Source organism: Hydra vulgaris, chromosome 15 (genome assembly GCF_038396675.1).
Source record: "Hydra vulgaris chromosome 15, alternate assembly HydraT2T_AEP".
Classification (NCBI taxonomy): Eukaryota; Metazoa; Cnidaria; class Hydrozoa; order Anthoathecata; family Hydridae; genus Hydra; species Hydra vulgaris.
Window position 1 is genome coordinate 45,150,831 of NC_088934.1, and position 23,377 is coordinate 45,174,207.

At 26.2% G+C, this 23,377-nt stretch overlaps 1 protein-coding gene across 4 annotated transcripts; it reads left to right on the forward strand.

Moving 5' to 3' along the window:
- Positions 1-1,038: 1,038 nt before the first annotated feature.
- On the forward strand, positions 1,039-22,316 carry LOC100215754 (core-binding factor subunit beta). 4 transcript variants are annotated; one of them, XM_065820484.1, is made up of 7 exons: positions 1,039-1,208; positions 2,828-2,944; positions 17,447-17,533; positions 17,646-17,759; positions 18,394-18,510; positions 18,662-18,766; positions 22,136-22,316. In XM_065820484.1, exons 2-7 carry the CDS (start codon positions 2,867-2,869, stop codon positions 22,166-22,168), a joined length of 534 nt encoding a protein of 177 aa, XP_065676556.1. In that variant the 5' UTR covers positions 1,039-1,208; positions 2,828-2,866; the 3' UTR covers positions 22,169-22,316. The 4 variants fall into 4 exon arrangements, with proteins under 4 accessions (XP_065676556.1, XP_065676553.1, XP_065676554.1 ...); XM_065820481.1 differs by lacking the exon at positions 22,136-22,316 and adding an exon at positions 19,929-20,041; XM_065820482.1 differs by lacking the exons at positions 1,039-1,208; positions 22,136-22,316 and adding exons at positions 2,581-2,676; positions 19,929-20,042.
- Positions 22,317-23,377: the final 1,061 nt, after the last annotated feature.

Below are 23,377 nucleotides of genomic sequence, written 5' to 3' on the forward strand. Positions count from 1 at the left end.
TGTATAATCTCAATAAACTTTGTTTGATTAAGTTTCTTAAAAAACCTAAAATTAGTTGATATTTCAGCTATAGTACATTTTTTGATAATATCCAAAATTTTGTTAGTTTGGTGGGTAATGCTTAGATTTTTTTAAACAATATTGAAATATTGGTTTGCTTAATAAAAAATAATGAAATAGGGAAAAAAATTTCAACATTTTATGTTGATATCCAAAACTTTTCTTGGATAAAACAACATTATTTTGTACTGGAAGAACTATTAAAAATGAAAACATCAATGTAACGTCAATGATAAATAATTAATTTTTTGTTTATAAGAAAAAAACACACATTAAGAACAGTGCGTTGTAAAAACTTGTTTACTGGATTATCTTGAACTGTAAAAACAAATTTAGTTACTTAGATGAAGTTAGCCTAAAAGAGACCAATATTGTTCAAGATGGACTAGTAATCGTCATTTTTCACTAATAGATTGTTTTAAGGCTAATGTTACTCAGAGATGTTTAACTCAAACAGGACAAAATTCAGAACATTGGATTTTAGTAGTATAAACTTTATAATTTTGGCTTATCGATGCACATCATTTGCATGTACGCCAATTTACCTATTCTAACTTATGGCCGGGAAAAAAACGAAATAAAGTTACTGATTACAATTTTTACAATTACCTAGCGAAAATTAACATTTACTTAATTTCAAATTAATTAAAAAACTCAAGTTATGTGAAACTAACTTTACTTGATTTGAATCACTTTAAATCATTTAAAATTTTAAGTTCTTATGAAAATGTTTCTTTAAAAGAGGTGATTGCGAGTAATTGAAGATATTAGTAGGATGAAGTGTCAGCCAATATCAGTGCATAAATGTTTGTGATATACATTAATACGGTTAAATCTATTTATTTACGAAACTCAACATTACTAATCTAATGTTACAAGTACAATATTTAATATGAGATTAACTTAAAAAAAAAAAAAATGAAAGACCGCCTTTTATAATTACCTTAATTACCTGTTATAAATATAAACTAATGTATTTGGTAAATTAAACTTATCTCTGTTTGTTGAAATTTTTTGAATTTTTTGTTTATACCAAATTAATGAATTAAAATTTTAGGTATAACTTTTAGTAATTTGAAAAAAAGAGGTTGCTTTTAGAAACTTTACTCGTTTTTCTAATAGAGGAAAAAAGAAATGATTTTGTCTTGGTAAGTAATTCTATAAAACTTTTGTGCAGCAAAGTTAAAATAAAATGGACCTTTTTTTAATAGCCTAATGTATTTATACATTATACATTGCATGATGTATTTATACATTTACATTAATAATAACAAAAATAAAAATAATAATAATAATAATAATAATAATAACAAGAATGAAAATAATAATAATTAACAATCTTGTGCTTTTTAAAACTTGATTATTACAACTCACTTACTAAGGTAAAGCACAATGGCATAATATAAGAAATACAAATTAGACCACGGAGGTTTTTAATTAGAAAAGTAAGACCTTATATGTTTATACTTTTACATATAAATACACGTTCATCATACGTTAGATTATTTAGACGTTATTATATAAATGGGATAGGCGTAATTATTCTGATAAAGTTTGGCGCTATTATGTAAGTGCATCACTTTGAGATTGAGTGAGACGACAAAAAACAACTTTTATCATATTTATGCTCAATAATAAAAAACCAAAGGTTCAACTCAAAAGTTTGAGCTCCTTATTTTGCATTTAGTGGCATATTTTTTCAATCGCTATTTAAAAAAGTACCATTTAAAAGTAGTATTTTAAAGCATTCTATTTAAAAAAAAAAATATACAGCTTAAAAAAATAGTTCTATTTCATGAAACTTTCAACAAATTATAATTTAAAGTAATTCCAGTACAATATCTAAAATGTAAATATTTGGCATTACTATTATGATAATACTTTCAATATGAAATTTTTTGAAACTGTTTACAATATAATATCTAAAATACATTTAGAAATATTGTTTATGTTATTATTGCACAAAAAGAAGTTCTTTGAAATATAAGCTTTTTAATATATTTTATTAAAACTATAAAAGTAATAAAAAGGTAAAAATAATTTATTTATAAAATACCATTCTAAGAAGAAAAAACACCATGAAGTGTAAAACATGAAGTATTTGGCCAAATAAAACGAAGTTAAAAATTCAACAAAAGAGTGCTTTACATTAGAAACTGGTGTTCATTTATTTTCCAGCAAGTTCACTTAAAATAACAGTAGGTCACTCAAGTGGCAATACTTAAGTGGAGTTAGGATTAGAAATTTTTTGAAGGATTTTATTTCAATTTTTTAAGCAAAAATTTTATTTTAGAGAAAAGATAAACTTTTTTATAACGTGCTTTTTATTCAATAGAAGTTGTTCTTTGTGACCATTACCCTACAATAAATAGAGTAAAAGTTGATACTAATGCAAAAAAAAAAATCTTTGTGACCATTACCCTACAATAAGTAGAGTAAAAGTTGATACTAATGCAAAAAAAAAAAAAAAAAAAAATTTTCAAATGTATTTAATAAATACAAAACAAATTTTATAAAAACACTTCAGTTTGACAGGAAATGTTTTACGAGTGCCATATTATCATTTATTCAGTATTCAAACGAAAATTTGTCCAATAATCCAACTGGCCGATTGAGGTTTGCATAAATTAGCGTAAAAGTATTCAATAATAAACAGTTGCTACTTTGTATCGTTCTTACTCGTTTTACATATCAAATGATCTAAAAATGTTCAATGTTCATTTATTCTAAAAAAATCTTTTAAATGTTTATTGTTTTTATTTAAAAGATTCAGTTTTTGGTGGAGTTTTTATAAGCATTATCAAATATGACTCGTGTAGTTCCTGACCAAAAAGCAAAATTTGATACGGACGAACTATTTCGGAAGTTATCAAAAGAATCAGAGGTAAGATTAAACTCAAATATTTATTAGACATTATCGTCTTATCCTCGTATCAATTTAACTTTTTGATTTGTTTCTGTATTTACTTTTTAAGAGTCGTTTATAAGTTACACATTTTATACCGTCGTTTTAAAAAATAGGAAATATAATAAACGCAATGAATTTGAAAAAAGAAATAGATCTTTTACATAAAGAAAGTTGTTTAAAAATGAAACACAATTGAATTAAATTTGAAAAGCTTATGTTTTTGTTTGAACAGCTTTTTTAAAAATGTATATTGAATTTTTTTATATTTTGAAGTTTTTATATACACTTATAGCGAAATGTTTTACTTTTTTTTTTTTATTGATCATACCAATTTTTAAACAGATAAATAATTATTTCTAATTACAAGAAACATTATATTCTTATGTAACCATCTTTACTCATCCTTGAACCAAATCTTTAAAAAAATATTATTTTATGCGACTAATTAAGAAAAAATGAAAAAAAGGATTAAGAATGGAATGCACTTAGCACATGCTAAGAACTTGAAAGCAAATATACCTAAAAAGTGTGTTTCTTTTCTGAGATTTTAATTGCGATAAATGCGATATGAGAATATTTTATAAGTGCATACTTAAATATAATTAGTGCGCTAATTATTAAATAATAGCAAAATATAATCGCAATGTAACCAATATTACGTCGAAAGCGTAGATGCACCAATATATCGAAAAATATTTAAAACAAAAAAAATAAATATCTAAAACAAACCTGTTATAGCCAAATTGATTGTTTTCAAATAGATACAATAAAAATAATATATTTATATAAAAACCACTATAACATCAGTTGTAACTTTATGTTTAAAAAAGATAGTGTTGATTTTATAAAAGTTTTATATTGTTTTCAGATTGATATTGGTTTTATAATAATAAACTTGACTTCATATAAACATATGATTGTTTTTTAGTAGCTACATCATTGCTTTAAGAATAAAGTCTATAAAAAACCTTCGAAAGGTTGATGTTTACACTTTACAAAAGCGCATTTTTGGTGGCAAATATAATTTTTTTTATTTTTCGATTGACGTATTTATTTATATATTTCAATATATAAGTTTGACAAATGCATTTTGTTTAGTGCAATAGTGTTGCTAAGTTTTTACGCTTGTTAACAAGGAATTTATAGGCAAGGAACAAACTCCAATATTTACGATATTTTTATTTTCAGTCACACTTTAATACGCTAAGTAATTAATGACTGAAAATTATATCAGTCGGTAAATTTGAGTAAAGTTTGAATAAAAATAAAAAAGTAAGAATATGTCAGCAAAATAATATTAGTACATATTAGTAAAAAAAAAAGCGCAATTTTTTGCAAGCATTCTCATTTGACATAAATAACATTATAGGGTTTAAAATTTATTTGTGAAAGTTTCCTACATTAAATAACACTGGTGATAATTTTTTTTTTTTAATTGAAAAAACGTTTCTAATGACGTAAGTTTTGGGAAATATCTATTTATGACGTAATAATATTTGCGAACAAATCAATTAAGTAAGGAGCCCAACTGCAAAATGCGTTAAGTCACAAAAATAAGACTTTTGAGTTAATTCTATTTCCATAGTCTAATAACTGAAATCTATCATCCATTTAAATATAAGACCATTTATAAGTTTTTTTGTTCGAAAAATAAAAGAAGAAAATATTAATTTCTATTGATGCGCAGTTATGAGTAATTCAGTTTTTTTTGTCGTTTTCTTAATCTACTCAATTATTATAAGTCCGAGCTAAGTCCGAGTAAATCAATTTACTCGGACTTTATTGCAAATGGGCTCCTCAATTTTAACTTATGCAATAAAAAATAATGTGCTTGGTAGTGATTATTTTCATACTTTCGTTGCTTAATGTTAGTTAATCTTTGAAGGTTTTATCGTTAAAATTTGGGCCCTATTGCTAAGTCTTTTAACAACAAACTTTTAAGCACTTTTTGACAAGACTCTTAAGTGGTAGGTATAATAAATTTGTGTATTTGCAGCGGCTCTGGGTGTACAAGTTAATTGTTTTTCTTTTTCTCATTTGATTTTTAAGAAAGTATTTTAAAGAAGAAAAATAATATTAAAGTGATTTTATATTAAATTGCCATATTCTTTTATTAATCGTATAGGTTACATATATAAAAATGATTTTAACATTTATTTGAATATATAAATTTATTTTTGAACTTTTTCTTTAAAAATATATTAAATGTGCTGTAACAATATTTTTTAGTGACATTTTTAATTAATTATAATACATTCATGGGATGCGTTAAATATTATTGGTTTTTATCTCTAAGCAAAGAATCAAAATGAGACACTAGAGTAAAATGGAAACCAATAAGATATTCAAAATTGAAAAAAATATATGTTTTAGACTATTCTTAAGTTGAGATTTTGATTATTAAATACAGTACAACAGGTGTTATATTTGTTATAAGCAAAATAGGTTTTGTTTTATATAAAGTGTTCGCTTTAATTCGTTTAATAACTTATCAGCTTCGAAATTACGACAAATCAAGGGTGGCAATTCGGAAACTTGGTGTTTGATGGCAAACTTCCAGTCGTAGAGTGAACTCCGGATATTTACATGTTTTTATTTATGTCAAGTAAGAATACTTTGCAGAAGGTTGCAGAAGTTGGAACCTGAGAACAAAAAAATACTTTTAAACTTGATGCTCTTGCGTTAGGAGTCAAAATTTCACGAAGGGTCAAATTTTCACGGTTTTTGATCTCAGGCTCCTACCATCGCTATCTTTAGCAAAACATCTTTTTTTGAAAAAAGTATACAGATTTAAATACTTGCAGTTTTATGCATCTCTGCAGAAAACTGCAAGTATTTAAATCTGTATTTTTCTGCAATTAGTGTTTACAGTTCTGGCTCAGAACCAAGAGGTCTCAGGTTTGACGCCGGCTTTTGCCCAATAAGCGACATTGGTAATAAAGGAGATGTGAACTTTCTAGTTAAATGCTCTTCCACGGTGCTCTGTGATAAGACCATAAGGATTTCTGGGAGCACCTTAAAAACCACAAAAATGGTAGCGATCTTAAACACTAAAAACTGGGTAGCTACCCCGGCATCAAAAGAAAGTAAAAATAGATCCAGTTGAAGTAAGAAGAAAATTTTTTGCAAGTATTATACTTTGCAGTTTGCAATTGTTTTTTTTTGTTAGTGTTTTTAATGGTTATCATTTTATAATTGTGTCTTTTCTGAGCACAAAGTTTTTTTTTTAAGCAGATACTTCTTTGTATTTTAATATCTTTGAACTCTAAACATTTTGTCACATATTATCAATTTCAAAAATACTAACGTTTCGGTTATTAAAAAGATTAGTAGTGAGAAAATCCATATCAAAATTTAATTCTTAAAGCTATAAAGCCGATCTCCTATTCAGATATTTTAGAAACTTCCGCACGGAAAAGTTTTTTAAACATGTGCAACAGATTTTTAATAAAATCCTAGCGGAAAATATTATTTGGGCTTCTATATTTTTTATATTTCCACCAACGATGAAAATTGGCGATGAATTACTGGCCACCATTATTCATCGTAATATATTCAAAATATAATCCTAGTTCTGGAAAGCCTAATTCGAAATCTTTGTGAACATCTTTGCTGAAATTCTGGACATTTTGATACCATGCCATTCAATGATATAAAGATAGACTTTAAAAATTCTACTGAAAAAAATCTTTAGAAAAGATATAAAGCGGTGTTATGTCCGGAAGATATTTATTTGTTCTTCATTTCTTTAAGCAAAAATTCGACAAAGTAATAGCAAAAGCATATCAACAAAAAACGATAAAACTATTTAACGATAAAACTATTTAACGATAAAACTATGCTTAAATAAAACTTGATAAAACTATGCTTAGTAATAAATTTCTTGTTACTGCATTAAATGAATTTATAAATGTTTCAAAGGCTAAATAATTAAAAGAATTTATAAATGTTTCTAAATGGGAAAGAAATAAATAAAAGAAAAACTCGGTTTTTTGAGAGAGAAAATACTTTTTCAAATCAATCTTATTGAAAAACTTTAAACAAAAAAACAAAACTTTGGAATTATATTGGAATATTTTACTTTTAAATCAAATTCCAAATATAAATTTCGATTAATATGCACAAAGTGAAGTTTTGAGAGGCTTAAGTTACAAAATTTTTAACTCGACAAATTTGCGGTAAACCATCCTGAAACGGCAAAGCGAAAAATCAATTTCCAAATATAAATTTTAAATTAAAATAAATTTCAATTATCATTAACAAAGTGAAAACATTTTTATGATTTTACAATTTTTAATAAATAATTTTTTAAAATTTTTAACCTCTGTACCTCCGATTTAAATAATCTCAAAATTTTTAAAACTTCTTGACATGTGATGTCGATGATCAAAATAATTTCAATTTAGTAAGTAAAAACAATAGACCCTCCCGTCAATAAACAAATTTTGCTTTTTAAAAAAGCATGTTTTTATTACTAAATTACAGAAAAAAACTACAGACCAAAAAATAATTTGTCATAAAAATTGATTTTTTTTGATTGAGGCGTTAGCAATCAGATTAATAAATATGATTCAAAACTCAAAATAAAAACGGAAATACGCATTGCAGCCCTATTAGTTAACTTATACAAAGATAATTAGAATAATGGTTCTTTTAAAGTTTCAACAAACAGTTCTGACAAAAACAATTTTTTTTAACTAAGTCTTATTAGATAACATCGATGATGTCCCTTTTAGTGTTTTAGGTGTGCGTTGTTGAGAGAGGCAATTATAGGGGGAGGGGTTTATTCAGTCGGCTATCTGACACCATTCAGTCGGGTGAATTTTAGTTTAGAGGACCTTATTATTATTTTTTATTTTTAAGGAACCTCCCTCTCCCCCTCATTTTATTAGTAGAATTGCTTCTGATTGTCGTGTCCATATCAGGAGCCTTAAGTTACGACTTTGGTTTAATTTTTCAGGACTGGGATAACTGCAAAGCTCATTGTTTGGGATGCCGTGCTCTATTTATGAACGAGTTAAGTTCTCTTTGAACTTAAACCATGACCAAAGCAACCAAAATTTAAAAAAATAAAAAACCATCCCCACCACCTAACAATATATGTTTCAATATATCTTTTACAAAAATATTATTGGGCATCGGAATAACTTTCCATCAGTTGAACTTTATCTCTTGCGAAATTCACCAGACTTGCTTGCTATTTGTGAGACTAATTTAAATTCAGCTGTTCCTTTTTCAGATCTCAGTATTCATGACAACTATTTTTACCGTAATTCGCAAAGATTCCAATGGTCGCATTCTTGTCTTGGGCATATATTTACGCATTAATTTATTGATTTATCAAAAAATTGAGTTCGAATCCTCTGAACATTCTTTTATGTGCTTCTGCTTAGCCTATCTTTACTCTATCAACTTTCTCTTTGTTCTTTACTCTATCAACTTTCTCTTTGTTCTTTACTCTATCAACTTTCTCTTTGTTCTTTACTCTATCAACTTTCTCTTTGTTCTTTACTCTATCAACTTTCTCTTTGTTCTTTACTCTATCAACTTTCTCTTTGTTCTTTACTCTATCAACTTTCTCTTTGTTCTTTACTCTATCAACTTTCTCTTTGTTCTTTACTCTATCAACTTTCTCTTTGTTCTTTACTCTATCAACTTTCTCTTTGTTCTTTACTCTATCAACTTTCTCTTTGTTCTTTACTCTATCAACTTTCTCTTTGTTCTTTATCGTTCTCCTTCTTCTCAATACATGCACTCTTTCAGACGTAATTTCTAATCAAACTGCCCATGACAGTTCTTTTTGCCCCTCTGCCAATATCGTTGTTATTATTTATTTTAACGCTTATCGCACTAAATGGCTTGACTCTAACACTAAAGTTTGGCATTTATAGTATAGTCAGCCTCAAATTCTAACGATGTTCTTCAATTCCAGTAACTTCTGAGTTACATCAATGTTCTCAATGATCCTTGGTGTTGTTTCTTATCTACATTAATAATCTTCCTGACAATATTACATCTTATAAGATTTTATTTGTTGACGACTCAACTTTGTTCTCGTTTCGATTGCTTAGAACAGGCAACCGATCTTGAATCTGATCTCACTTCTGTAACAAATTAGGACATGCAGCGTCTTGTAAATTTTAACACTAAAAAAAATTATTAATTTACTGCAAAAAACTATCGCAATATTGTTGACATTATTATTAAATCTATTATTAAATGGCAACCCTCTTACAGTGTCCTCTTCTTTACCTCATCTTAGATTATCTTTCACTTTTAGACAAGGTTTAAAAAACCCATTGTCAACGTAATTGAAACTGCTTTATCTGCCAAGCTTGAGCCTCTCTCCAATAGTTGTAAAGTTGCATCTCTTTTTTTTCCTCAAAAAAAACAAGTACTATCATGGTTGCTGCTCGAAAGAGCTATCATCTCTAATTCAATAAATCAAATCATTAATCCAAATCACATCCTTTTACTGTAACTGTTCTTGCTTGCTTTAAAAACCTTTATTTGTTTAGTTTTACTCCCCGCACTTCAACCCTTTGGTGAGTTCCAAATCTTCATGTTTTCCTGACAACCTGCAACTTTTTAAGTCTTCTCTCAGTCGTTTCCTTTTCGGTATCTTTGGTTTTCTAGTAACTCCAAACTTAACAGAGGTTGATTGCTGATTTATTACACATATATTGTTAATTCTTCTTCTAAAAATATGAGTGATCACTTTCCACGATTAATCTCAATTAAACTTTTTGGTTTCCAATATGAAGGAACTATTGATAAAATAATATTCCAAGTTAAATCTGATGTAGCAACAATTTTAAACTTATATAACGACCATCTAAACGCTATTTTTAACAACCTGATCCATACAATTTGCAATTATGAAAATGCTCTAGCCTAAATTTATGTATCCATTATTTGCAGTGTAACTACGGCTCATTGTGAATACCTTAACAAAAAGAAAATATTTATATATTCCAAATCCTGGTAGACTCCCAATTGATACCAAAATAAAACGATTTTATCTAATCACTTTCGAAAGTGGAGATACAAAAAACATTCAGATTCTACCACTTAAAATGGTTACAAATTGACTCAAAAAACTTCCGCAAGGGCGCTAAGTTAGCTCAAAACAAACTATACAAGCAATACATTATAAGTGAAAAATTAAAAATAGAAAATCAATTTTTTACAATGCTTTTAAAAATGTATATTAAAAAAGATAAACTTACGATTATTCGTAACAAATAATAAAAAGAATTAAAAAATCATAACTAGAACTTGCAAACATGTCTAAAGAATTATTAAACATACCAAGTAACTATCGGGGTATTAGTATCTTACCTATTTTCAAAAAGTTTAGAATAAATTATTTTATTAACATGTTTGAAGATAAAAAATACTCATCCTCTTAATTTGGTTTTAAATCTATCAGTTCAACCCTGCATGCAGAATTTTTGATTAGTGTATGAGAATTTGTGATGAGAACAGCTCAACCCTATATTCAGAACTTGTGATAAGTGAAACTATTAAACATAACAAAACAGTAAAAATTTACCTGTTTATAAATACTCCTTAGATGCTGAAAAGGCCTTAAACTACTTTGACAAAATATACCTCTTTATATAGTTAGGACAATCTTTTCATTATACCAAGCTTGCAAATCAAACAATTTTTTTTATAAACAAAAAGTAAGAAAAGTATCAATTCTATCACACTCTTGAAAAATAATTAAAAAATTGCAATACATACTACAACTCAAACTGTATAAAATTATGGGTTTTTTATGGTATACAAAACTGTTTTTTTATTTTTGTTTCCTGGTTTGCCTCACTTGATCAGGTAAACATTTTCAAAAAATATCAAATTTCCGAGAAGCAATCCAAACTCTTTCTCATTTAGGAATCTAATTCTTATATCTAAGATCCATTACTTAATTGTTTTGAACCTTGACAGTGGCCACATTAACTTAATGTCTGTAACTTTGCAGAAACAACCACGTGACAATGCAAAAGCTAGATAAAATCGGATTTTAAATGTATACAATAAAAAGAAATTAAGCTTCTTTATTTTTCTTTTGGACAACATATTAACGTATAATAATATTGGAACTGAGCTATTCCACAGTAAAACACTCTTTATAGATGATGTCCTGTAGGTGTACCGCAGTAGTAGTGGAGAAGTAGCATTAGCAAGTGTGTCGCAGTAGTGGAATAACTTTTGAAATCTTTACAAATGTTAAAAAAAATCCGCTTTGCCATTTTTGAGAGAAAGATGTCGTGAGAACTTTGAAATCTTCAATAGAATGGTGGAATGTAAAAGAACAGAGCAATATTTTCAAGCAAACTCTTTAAGAAAACGTTCCGAAAATGATCTCCTTTTCTTTTTCTTCTTTTCAAATTTTAAACTATTTTTTTGTTTTTGCATTTTTACCTTGTAAAATATTTACAGAAGATGATTAAGGAATAATGCTCTTTCTGTTCCATAATACTGTTCCGATTTGAGATTTAACATATAGAATTACTGAAAATAAAGTATGTGGTTAATTTTTTCCTATTTTTATTTAATATGTATACTATTTTAAGTAATAAAGCATATATAAAATATATCTTATAGTAAAAGATAAAAAAATTAGGAACATCATTTATTTTCAATAATTCTATACGTCAAATGCAAATTGGAACAGTATTTCGGAACGGAGGGAGTAATAATATTTTAAAATTTGGACAAGCGATTGTGATTTAAGAAGATTATCTTTTAAAAAAAAAAGAATCTTTGGTCTGGGTTTTTTCGCTATAATCATTTATATTTTGTGATACCGCAAAATTTATCATTTTACTTTTTTTTTTTGTCTTTTCATAATTCACAGACCTGATCATTTAACGGAAATACGTTGTAGTCAGCAAAATATCATACAGACGCTATAATATTTTAAAATTGCCTTTACTACACCGAGCGTTAGTTTGTGAGAAAAAATTCTCGGGAAATAAAAATTCGAATAAATAAAAACTTCTAATCAGTTCCAGTTTGTTAAAATGGGAGTTGACTGTAATAAATATATATATATATATATATATATATATATATATATATATATATATATATATATATATATATATATATATATATATATATATAAACAAACAAATCTTACCGCTTTTAGGAGTTTGCCTTTGTCATTTTAGTCTCATCCTGAAGTCTTTTTAATACACGCGTTTTAACAGTTGAGATTGAGGCAGACATGAAACAGGGATTGCGGCATCTTTTTTCATTATATATTAGACGTAATCAGCAGCCGCTGATTACGTCTAATATATATCAAATATATTAGACGTAATCAGCGGCTTTAACGTCAGCGGCTATGACAAAGGTAAAAACACATTTTTAAAATGTTTATCTTAAGTTTTTTTTTAATGAATATCACTATTGTTCCATGCAATCTTTTACAACACTCCTTTATTATATAATTTCCTTTATTCTAAAAACAAATACTTTTTATTTAGATTGTCGTAACGTACAAAAAATGGACATTACTTTGTTATAACGTTTGTTATGAACACATACTTTGGTTTTTATGTTTTTAAGCAGTGTTAGAGTATCTCTATAATATCTGTAGAGGTATTAAGACCTTCTATTTAAAAATAACAAAATCTTTTTTAAGTGGTTGAGCTATTTATTATACCGTTTGCACAAGTAATGTCAGCATTTATGTTATACTTGTTATAGTGGCAGTAACAGAAAGATCTTCAAGATGATACAAAACCGTTTGTTTTTCCATAGCTTATTCTGCACTAATAGCTTGTTAGGTATTGGTGCAGAAAAAGCAGCTCAATTAAATTTAAAGGATGTTATTGACCGACTTGCAGCTACAAGAGAAGAAAAAAATAATCTAAATAAATTTCTAACTTGGGGGCTGTTTATATGAGGAGGGCTAACCTGGTTAGCTGGGCTGACTCACTTAAACAAGATCTCAGCATGCTCAATATTTACGTATAAAAATTAATCTTGTTTACATAAGAAACGGGCCAGCCTGGATATCTGAGATCTCACCTTGTTTCAGAATCCCAGAAGGTGAGACAATTTTTTTCCATATAAGCACGAATAAGAGAGAGCCCGGCCTATGAATGTAGCAGATTAGATAAAATAAATTACGCAAAATCTTTTATCCAATCAAAATCATTCATAATTGTTTTTAAAATAACTGATTATATAAAAATAAAAATGTGTAATTCAAATTTAAATTTAAATTCCAATGTAAACATGTATTTTTTTATGTTATTTTTTCTTTTTTAAGAATAAAGTTTTTGCTTTCAAACATACGTCATAATACATCATAAATAACTAGATCATTTGTCACTAAAAAGCGATACCTTAAATAGACAAAGTTAAAACCAAGTTTACATTGTTTAAATAGAAATACAAAAAGATACGTAGATAACATAAAAGGTATATCCAGTTCCAACAGACAATAAAACACGTTTTCTTTTAAAAACGCATTGATTAGTTTTGTAAGAAGCTGTATAAAGTAACAATAAAGCAAACTGCGAAGTTGCTTTGCCAATATAAAAAGCATGACAATAACACATTGTGTTATTATAAAACAACTTTGCTTTGTTTTATTTAACTTGATATTGTTTTATTGCTACTTTATACCATTTATAACATTAAAAACAATAAAATAATTAAATAAAAATTAATAATAACAATAAAATATAATAATTAATAAAAATATACAATAAAACGTGTTTTATCGTCGGCATGAACGGGTATTTTCCTCAAATTTGTCAAAATTAAGTTGCACATTAAAAATCTTAAAACCAAAACAGCTATTTTATTTTTTAGAGACTAAATGAAAAATAGAACAAATAGGTATGAGTTGCTAATTGTTATGGAAAAAAAATCATTAGATAGAAGAAAGTAGATATCTTGTTCTTAATTACATTTTTCAATTTGTCACAAGTCACATTGCCGTCATACATTGAAATTATTAAAAACCAATGCCGCTTGAAAGGAATAATCAAATCTGTATTGTGTCTGACTTCAGGATGATTATAAAAGGCAAAAGGGAGTTTCTACTAAAACAGCAAGGTTAATATTTCTTGCTATACACCTATTATTTAACTTCAATCAAAAAAATTTTATTGAATCTTTTTTTCCTAACATTTTATGTAATATGAGCATAACAATATTGTTGTTTCATTACATTAGTTATCTTTTAGGTTTCGTTACATTAGATTTCAATGTAATGAAATGGAATGATTCCTTCGATAGCAATTTAATCAACAATCAACAACATAGTTTTTGAAACCAATAAACTTGATACAAACGTAAGTAACTTCAAAAAATAAAAACACTCAAATAAAGGCAAACTATTAATCTTTTAAAAAAGTATTTAAACGCTTCACAATATTTAGAACTAAATTTCGATTCTGGCGACGTTTATTTCCGCGAACCTACTTTAGAAAAATATTCCAAGGCACGCAACAAAATCATCAAATCAAATTTTCCAAAAAGTGGAAATATAATTTAAAATTCAAATGATTAAATGAGTGTTAGTAAACATGACATGTTGATTCATGTTATAAAGGCAATTCATGTTAACAACATAATTTGACTAACAGAATGTTGATTGATACTCATCAAACCAAATTAGTTTACTTTTTAAGTAAAAAAGGTGTAATCAAAAATGAAAAAAATAAGATAAAAAAACAACAACAACAAACAAACAAAAAACTCTGAAATTGGTACTAACAGTTTGTTAGTTTACCAGCAGGTGTAGACGTAACTAAAAATAATAAAAGATGTAATAAAAAAAAACAAATAAATGATAAACAACATATTTTCCTGCAAAATTAATGCATTGTTTGGATTTAAGATTAATAAACATCTGTAAAAAATAAAAAGAAAGAACAAAAATGATGAAAATAATATTAATAACAAAACATGAAGAATATACATTTCACTATGACAACCAATGATATTGTTAGCTTATAAAAGTTGTTTTTTTTTAAAATAGTATTATAGTTTATTTTTAAATTTTTTTTGTTCATGTCTTGAAAAGGACAGATATTTAACTTGCTTTGTAGACAAACTGAGTCAATAATTACAAAATGTGTTTGTGAAGGTTTGCCATAAAATTTTTATAATTTTGTTAGATAAGAGTCAAATAAAACAAAATAAATAGATTTTAAAGTTTTCATCAACAAAGTGTCTTAGTTAAGATAAGAGCATTGGGTCTGTTTAATTTAAAAGATAAATCATTTGCATGTTTGTATATTATAGTTTAAGATTAAAGTTCAAGTAATAAATCATTTGTATGGTGTTTTCAGGTTAAGTTTTCATCTATTTTTATTCCAAGATATTTGATACATTTTTGGGGAAGTGGGAGAAGTTTGTTACTATTCATTTTAATTATGAGTTGAATGTCTAATCAATCAGATCTTGGTATGAAAATTAATAGCTCAGTTTTATCATTATAAAGAGATATTTTATTGGGATTATATTGGTATTTATTGATATTTTATTGGGATTATATTGGCATTTAAGAAGAAGCAAAGATTTTTGAGATCATATTTAACAAATTTGTTAATTTTTTAAAACAGACTTGTTGATATAAAGAAGATTTGTTTGTCAGCTATGAGTTGAACTCAACAAAATTTATTGACCTTAGAGAAATCTTTTATTACAGATTATAAAGAGTAATGGTCTCAGTACAGACCCTTGAAGTACACCAACATTAATATCACAAATGGAGTTTTTTTCCATTTATAGAAGCTAATTGGTTTCTATTAGTGAGAAATGATTATAACCATAAGTTTGTTACTCTTATACCATAGTAAGATAATTTGTCTAGTAGAATTTGTTCTACTGTGTCTTTTTGCTTTTCCAAGGTCAATAACAAAATAAATATATAATAAAATTGATTCTAATATAATCAGCAAAACTAGTTAAAGTAAGAGATGTTGAATAGTTTGAAACCAAATTGAAAACTGTAAAAGATCTTAGTGTGCTTAAGAAAGTTGTTAACTCAATTAAGTGGTAAACTCTGTTAAGATTTTATCAATGTTAGACAGTCAAGATTGGCCTATAGTTAGATACAAGTAATTTTGAGTCTTTTTTTTTAAGAATAATTTTAAAGATTGGAATAGTTTTAGTCTTTAGGACCATAGGAAATTCTTTGGAGAATAAAATATAAATAAATTGTTAAGAATTCATAACAAAGTAGTTTTGAAATTTCTACAGGTATACTAGTTGTCCTAGTTGATTCACATGGATCAAGAAAACCCATTTTTCATCATTATTTCATATTTATCAGAAGCTTTAACATGAAAGGAATTTAAATAGCAATTTCATTTTTCACTTTTCTGTATTTTCTATTATTGATACTTTTAGTGAAATAAACAATTTCTTATTAAACACTAATTGAGGTAGGTGATCAGGTATTCTTTAGGTCATCAGAGATCCATGATTTAGTCTTAAATTTTATATCCATTTTATTCTATTTTTCTATAACTTCTTATTAAACAATAAGAAACTGAGGTAGGTGATCAGATATGGGCGGAATATTGTTTCCTGTATTTAATTCTTTTGATTTAAGGTTTGAGAAGATGTTAACATTTAAAATAGTCAGCAAATGTTTTAGATTTGTCAACAATACATTTTAAATGGATAATATGAAGCATAATATAGTAACAAGTCAGCAAATTTATAAACTTTTCAGTCGACAGAATATTGCTTTTCAAAAGATCAATATTATAGTCACTTATATTGATTTTGATAATTAGATTAACTGAAAAATACTGATTAACAGTAAAACTTCATTAACATTTCTTATAACTCTTCAGTCACTCTTCTCTTAACTTTGTTATTATGAATTTCTATTTTTTGATGGTGACACCCATTTGTAACTATTGGTATATCATTATTAAGATATTAGTTATTTAGTTTTCATTATGATTATAAATGTTATAAATATTAATTAATCATTATCATTTCCTTTACAATACCTGTTTTTTATCTTGTGGTAGGTTGTTACTTTATGTTAGGTTTTAACTGTTTTTAACTTTTCCTATCTATGTATATATTATTCAGTTTCTGTTTTGAAATCTGTTATCGATTTATTTTAATTCTAATATATTATTTTAATTATTGGTGTTGATAATTTTTCATTATTGCCATTTTTATTCTTCTTTTCATAATTATTTTCATTAGTACTATTGTTGTTATTGTTATTAATATTATTATTATTATTATTTGTATCATTAATATTATTTGATACAATTTTAATTAGGTATTTGCTTTATATAAGTTTCAAACTATTTGTAAATATCCTTGATTTTAAGACCTTATTCAGATATATATGATTGATTGATGGTATCAAAAAATGCAATGCAATTTTTTTAATTTGTAAGTTAAGATAAATAAAAACATTCAATAAACTTGCTAAATTTTCAAATAATAAATCAGAAATACTTATCTTAGGTAAGTTATACGGGTTATCGAGATCGTGGGCATGATGAAAGAGTTGCTCGTTTTCAAACAGAATGTCGTGAGGGAAGATGCAGTTTGGTAATGTGAAAAATTTTTGCAGATCAATTAGTTTCTAGTTTAAAGTTGTTTATTAAAAATAACTTTATATTTATACTTGGTTATCTAAATTTACTTTTATTCTGTATTTAAGGCATTTTTGTCATCTGGAACCAGTTTGCTTTTGTATTTGGGTCCACAATCCAAAGAAAAAAAGAATACAGTTCCATCTAAAGAGTTTCTTGACTTCGAAAAAGAAGTAGGAAAGGTATTTTTTTACAAAAAAGAATTCATATTAATTCTTAATCTTTAGATAAATGCAATAAAACCTTAAATTCCAAGACTTAAGTTCATTGACTTAATTTATTTTTATTTTGAAAAGAAAAATTATGAAATCAATTAAGTTGTTTTAATTTTCTTAACACAAATAATTACTTTATTAGAATAGAAATTAAAAAAATAAAATAAAATACACAAATATAGCCTTACTATCAAGTTTTAATAGTCTTTTTTAAGTTTATTGAATGTCTCAACCAATATATTTATCGTTTATTGTTTTAAAACCATTAAGACACTACTTTAGGCCAAAAATTTGACAGAATTTTAATACTTTTAGATTTTACAATAATTGTTTTAACTTTGAATGTTTAATAAGTTGTTTTTCTAGTTACTGAGCTGCAAGGGTTTTACATTTTTTACATCAAAAATGATTAGTTTGAATATGTTGTGATCAAGTTAATATTTATAAGACCTTTTATTCTCAAAACATGAAATTAGTTTTAGCGACAAGAAACTATAAAATATTGTTACAATAGCAGGCTTTATAACCAAACAATTATGTATTGATTTTTTAAAATAGCAATTGATAATGGAAATAGCAATCATAAAAATTAAATTTTCAGGTACACCTTAAAAGTCGTTTTATAATGAATGGTGTTGCTGTCATATTCAAAGGATTTATTGATCTTAAAAAACTAGACGGAATTGGTGTTTTGGAATTTGATGAGCAACAGGCCAAGGTATGTGTTAAAAAAAATAATTATGTAATGTGCTAATTTTGTTTATATAGAGATTTTATATATAATTGTTTGTCATGAAAATATGGATAAATTAAATAAAAATGGGCGTTAATTTATGATGATCTTATGATAATTTATGATTTCTTTTTAGATTGAAGATAGAATATTAAGAGACACTATTGACCAATCTCGAATGAGATTACAAGAGTTTGAGGAGCGACAGCAAAGAATCAAACAAGAACCAATAGATACAGAGGTAAAGCAGTTTCAATATTTTTTTAAAGTAACACTATATCTAAGATACTTAATATAATGAACTAATATATAATAATCAGACTAAGTGTATACAGTTTTCCTAGTGTTACTGCATATTATCTAGGTGTTTACAGTTTTCCAAGTATTACCACATGTTATCTACGTATATACAGTTTCCCAAGTATTACTACATTATCTAAGTATATACAGGGTTTCAAGTTTTACGACATTTTTCCATAGTAAAAAGTATTATTATTTTGTAGGATTAACAAATTCTATTAATCTCAGAGTTTATTTGGGTATACTGTTTTTTAAATTTCACTGTTAGTGTGTTTGTCTCACTTGCGTGTATGGTCGATATATGTAAATGCTGTTGCATCTATGGCGCTAAATATTTTTAAAATTGTTAAAATCTAGTTGATTTAAACAAAGACAATCTATAGTTGATTAAAAATTAAATTATATCATATCTGTTAGATATGAAAAAATAAGTTTCAAAAAAAAAATATTAAAAATGAAAATGTCATATATTGGTTAAAAAAAAAAAATTTTAATTGGTTGAAAGTAGTTCAGTATGACATCTAAAATTTATTTTAACTTTTTGGTAAAGGTTTCAAATTTTTTTGTGGATATATGCAGCCCTCTGACTAACCTAAAACACTTTTAGGTCAGAAAAAAGTTTTGAAACAAGGTTCGATAAATCAACAAACATGCAAAATTTTAGCATCAAATTGATAGAAAAATAGACACTAAGTTTACTGACTTTTCTTTCAAACAAACATTTTTTTTTTTAAATTTGATTAACAAACAAAAGTTTTGATGATTTTATATAAAAATTATTTTTTGTTTTTATTATAACTGTTTTATTTAGAATTTAAATAAAGAGTTTATTTTAGGGTTATCCATTAATTATAGAAACAATTTATTGGTAATTTTTACCTACCCTATAAAATTGCATCATGATATAATTATCCCACCTCAACCTCAGCCCCTTTTTCGCTTTTTCATACCCCTTGTCTCCCCTATTTCGTTGACATATATTATGGACCCCTTTTACTTTTTTTATTTTGATAATTTTATTTAGAATTAAAATAAAACGTTTTTTTTTGTCGTTAGAATTCATATGGGATATTCCTAAATAACTCTTTTATTGTTCCCTTTAGTTTAGAAGAGATAATAGTAGGAGTTGTTGCAGTTTGTTATTTTATGTGTTTTGTGAACAAAAAACTTTTGGAGTGTTTCTTTTTATTTTGTAAAGAAAATTGTAGATCTTGTGAAAAAAAAAGTTCCAGTCAAATGATTTACTCATTCTTGTAAGTTTAATTTTCCTTAGTGATTTTTGAATTTTTTTCCAATTATTATTTTAATTTCCAATACACATTTGTATCCACTTTTTGCAATTACCATAATAGCAAAAACTTGGCAAAAACAAAAATACTTTAAAAAAATACCCCCTCATTTTCTATTAGTTAATGAAAATAATTTTAAAAAGTTGCTTTACCTTAAATATGATCATGATCTATAACAACATTTAAATTTAAACAAAATATGTTGTTGGGTCTTAAAAGTTATGGTTATATGAAGTTTAAACCCCCCAAGTTTTTGAAGAATTTTACAGTTTTACATTTTACAAATATTTTTAAAGAGACAAAATAAACTAGGGTAAACAGAAATATTTCATGTAGTAAGCACTGCATTTAAAACACAAGCACTTGTTTTCTCTTTTTAAACTGTAAAATTGTGTATATTCATACCTATGATAAATAAAGATAATTTGGAAAGAGTCATGGTGATTAAAGCCTGAGGACTAATTAATATTGGGAGTTATTTTTTAAACAATTTTAAAACATATATATAAATATATATGTATATATATATATATATATATATATATATATATATATATATATATATATATATATATATATATATATATATATATATATATATATATTTATTCATTTATACAATTACCTAAGTTTATATTCATCAATAGATTTAAAATTCTTCTTATAATCTGTAAGTGTTTGGAAATTATAAGCATGTAAAACTTAACTCATTCCCCTTCAATATAAGAATAAAGTGTTTTCAACTTTGTTAACTATGTAAACATAAACATGGTTTTCAATCACCGAACATCTTTAATAAAATTTGAATATTGTCAATAAATATAAATTTAATTTATTGTGACCTTTTTTTTGTGTAAATAACCTCACTCACTAAGACTATGAAGTTTTAAGTTGGACTTTGTATTATGAGTATGAAGTTTTTTTGCTAAAAGTCAAACTGTTTTTTTTAAATAACTTTGACTTATAGCAATCCATGCATATCATCAAAGATATCAGCAATAATAATAGTAGTTATTATTATAATCTTTTTTATTATTATTTTTTATTTTAATATTCTATTTCTTAAGGCATTTGGCATCTAGCTCTCTAGCTTATGGTTTTGTCATATGGTGACAGATCTGATGTCAAAAACAGACAAAAACAGCAGTTTGAGAATGTTTTTGACATCAGGTCTCTGTCACCAGTGATTAAGAAACTTGGAATCTAACCAACTATTGTTTTAATGCATCTCTTGAGAAATCCTTTTTTCTTCTTCTGGAAATTCATAGCGAATAGATTTTGCTGTGGAGGAAAAAGGCATGATTGCTTGCAAGAATGAGAGAGCATCTTATTCATATGTCAAATATTCTACTTGTGCAAAGCAGCTTTCTTAAGCTAAACTTAAATAAATACCAAACCTTCCTGCCTCCTGCTTTAAATTTATATTTGCAGGTACATAAAAGTACCTGCAGAGGAAAATGAAAAAATAATTTTAACACTTTTTTGTTGCTTTCTAGCTAAAGAAGAGCAGAGATGTCAATTTTAATGATGACATCAGAGATGTCAATTTTGATGATGACATCAGAGATGTCAATTTTGATAATGACATCAGAGATGTCAATTTTTCTTTTTCTATTGTATTTAGCTAAAGAAGAGCAGAGATATCAATTTTGATGATGACATCAGAGATGTCAATTTTGATGATGACATCAGAGATGTCAGTTTTTATGATGACAGCAGAGATGTCAATTTTTATGATGACATCGGAGATGTCAATTTAGGACTTTTTCTATAAACATTTTTAGTCGTTAAGAATTTGTGGTGCCAAATAAAGGGGTGAGGGCATTTATTCGGCTCTTTTTTTAATTAATATACTCAAGTTGGATTCTCTCGAGCCCAAGAATAAACAAAATGAAAATCTTCTAATAAAATTTATTAAATCGTGCAACTAGTTTATTAATTTTTATCTTATTTTGTTATTTGCTCTATAAACTTTTCTAATTGGAGTTTTATATTTAAAAACAAACGTTCATTTTTTTTAGATTCTTCATAAAAAAGAACTTGTTTATTGGTAACGAAAATCTCTATCCATGATTTGTATATACTTATATTTATTTGCGTACAATAAATTATTTGTATATTCGTTTTCCCGCCATTGTATAAATAGTTTATGAATGATTTCAGACATGTAAATTTTGCAAAAAGATATTAATTATAACTTAATTACCATATTTTCTTTGAAATGGTTGATTTATCAAGGGTTTATAATAACCAAATGTTTCAAATATCACATTAAGGGTTGTAAAGTCCATTTTGCTTTGGTTGTACCTAATATTATTTAGTATTAAACTAAGAAAAATCGTAAACATATTAACTTTATAAATTGCCTAAAATCGATATTTATCGACCAATTTTTAGAAATTTTTAGAATTTAGAAGGTCTAGACGGTAGTAAGGGGTACCACGAGTTGTTTAAAATCATTTTAAAACCCCCGGTCCTAATAATATATATATTTTCAATTTATCAAAGGGTTGATCTATTATTTAGAGAAAAAGCGATCGAAGTGATATAAAGATATCAATTTTTTGCTAATGGGTAAAATCAAGCAACAATATATTTTTGCAAGTAGGGTAAAGTTAAGAAACAAAGCTTGGAACAATTTTATCGATTTTTAATTGTTCTTTTTGATATCTTTAGCCAGCGAATATTTATTACTCCATACTATAAAATTAGGTATTTCCCATATTTATCAAATTAGGTATTTGTAATGCTGCGAATCTAGTTGGTTATTTAATGCTTTTTTTAAATAAGTTCTCCTTTCCAGGGCTCCACTACAGCCGAGGAGACCGCTCATATATTTTTTAAATTTTATTTGAAACTCTAAAACATTAAACTCTAAAACATTAAAACATTTATTACTCCATACTATCAAATTAGGTATTTCCCATATTTATCAAATTAGGTATTTGTAATGCTGTGAATCTAGTTGGTTATTTAATGCTTTTTTTAAATAAATTCTCCTTTCCAGGGCTCCACTACAGCCGAGGAGACCGCTCATATATTTTTTAAATTTTATTTGAAACTCTAAAACATTAAACTCTAAAACATTAAACATGTTAATCAAGACGTTGCGCGGAGAAACATTTTGTATTGTTACCTAGTTTAAACAATTTTCTTAAACATTTATTAAACTAAACTGATAATTAGTACACACAGAAAATGTTTGAAAATTGTTTTATTTATTTGAGTGGTGACGTAACTTGTTTTACTTATTTGAGTGGTGA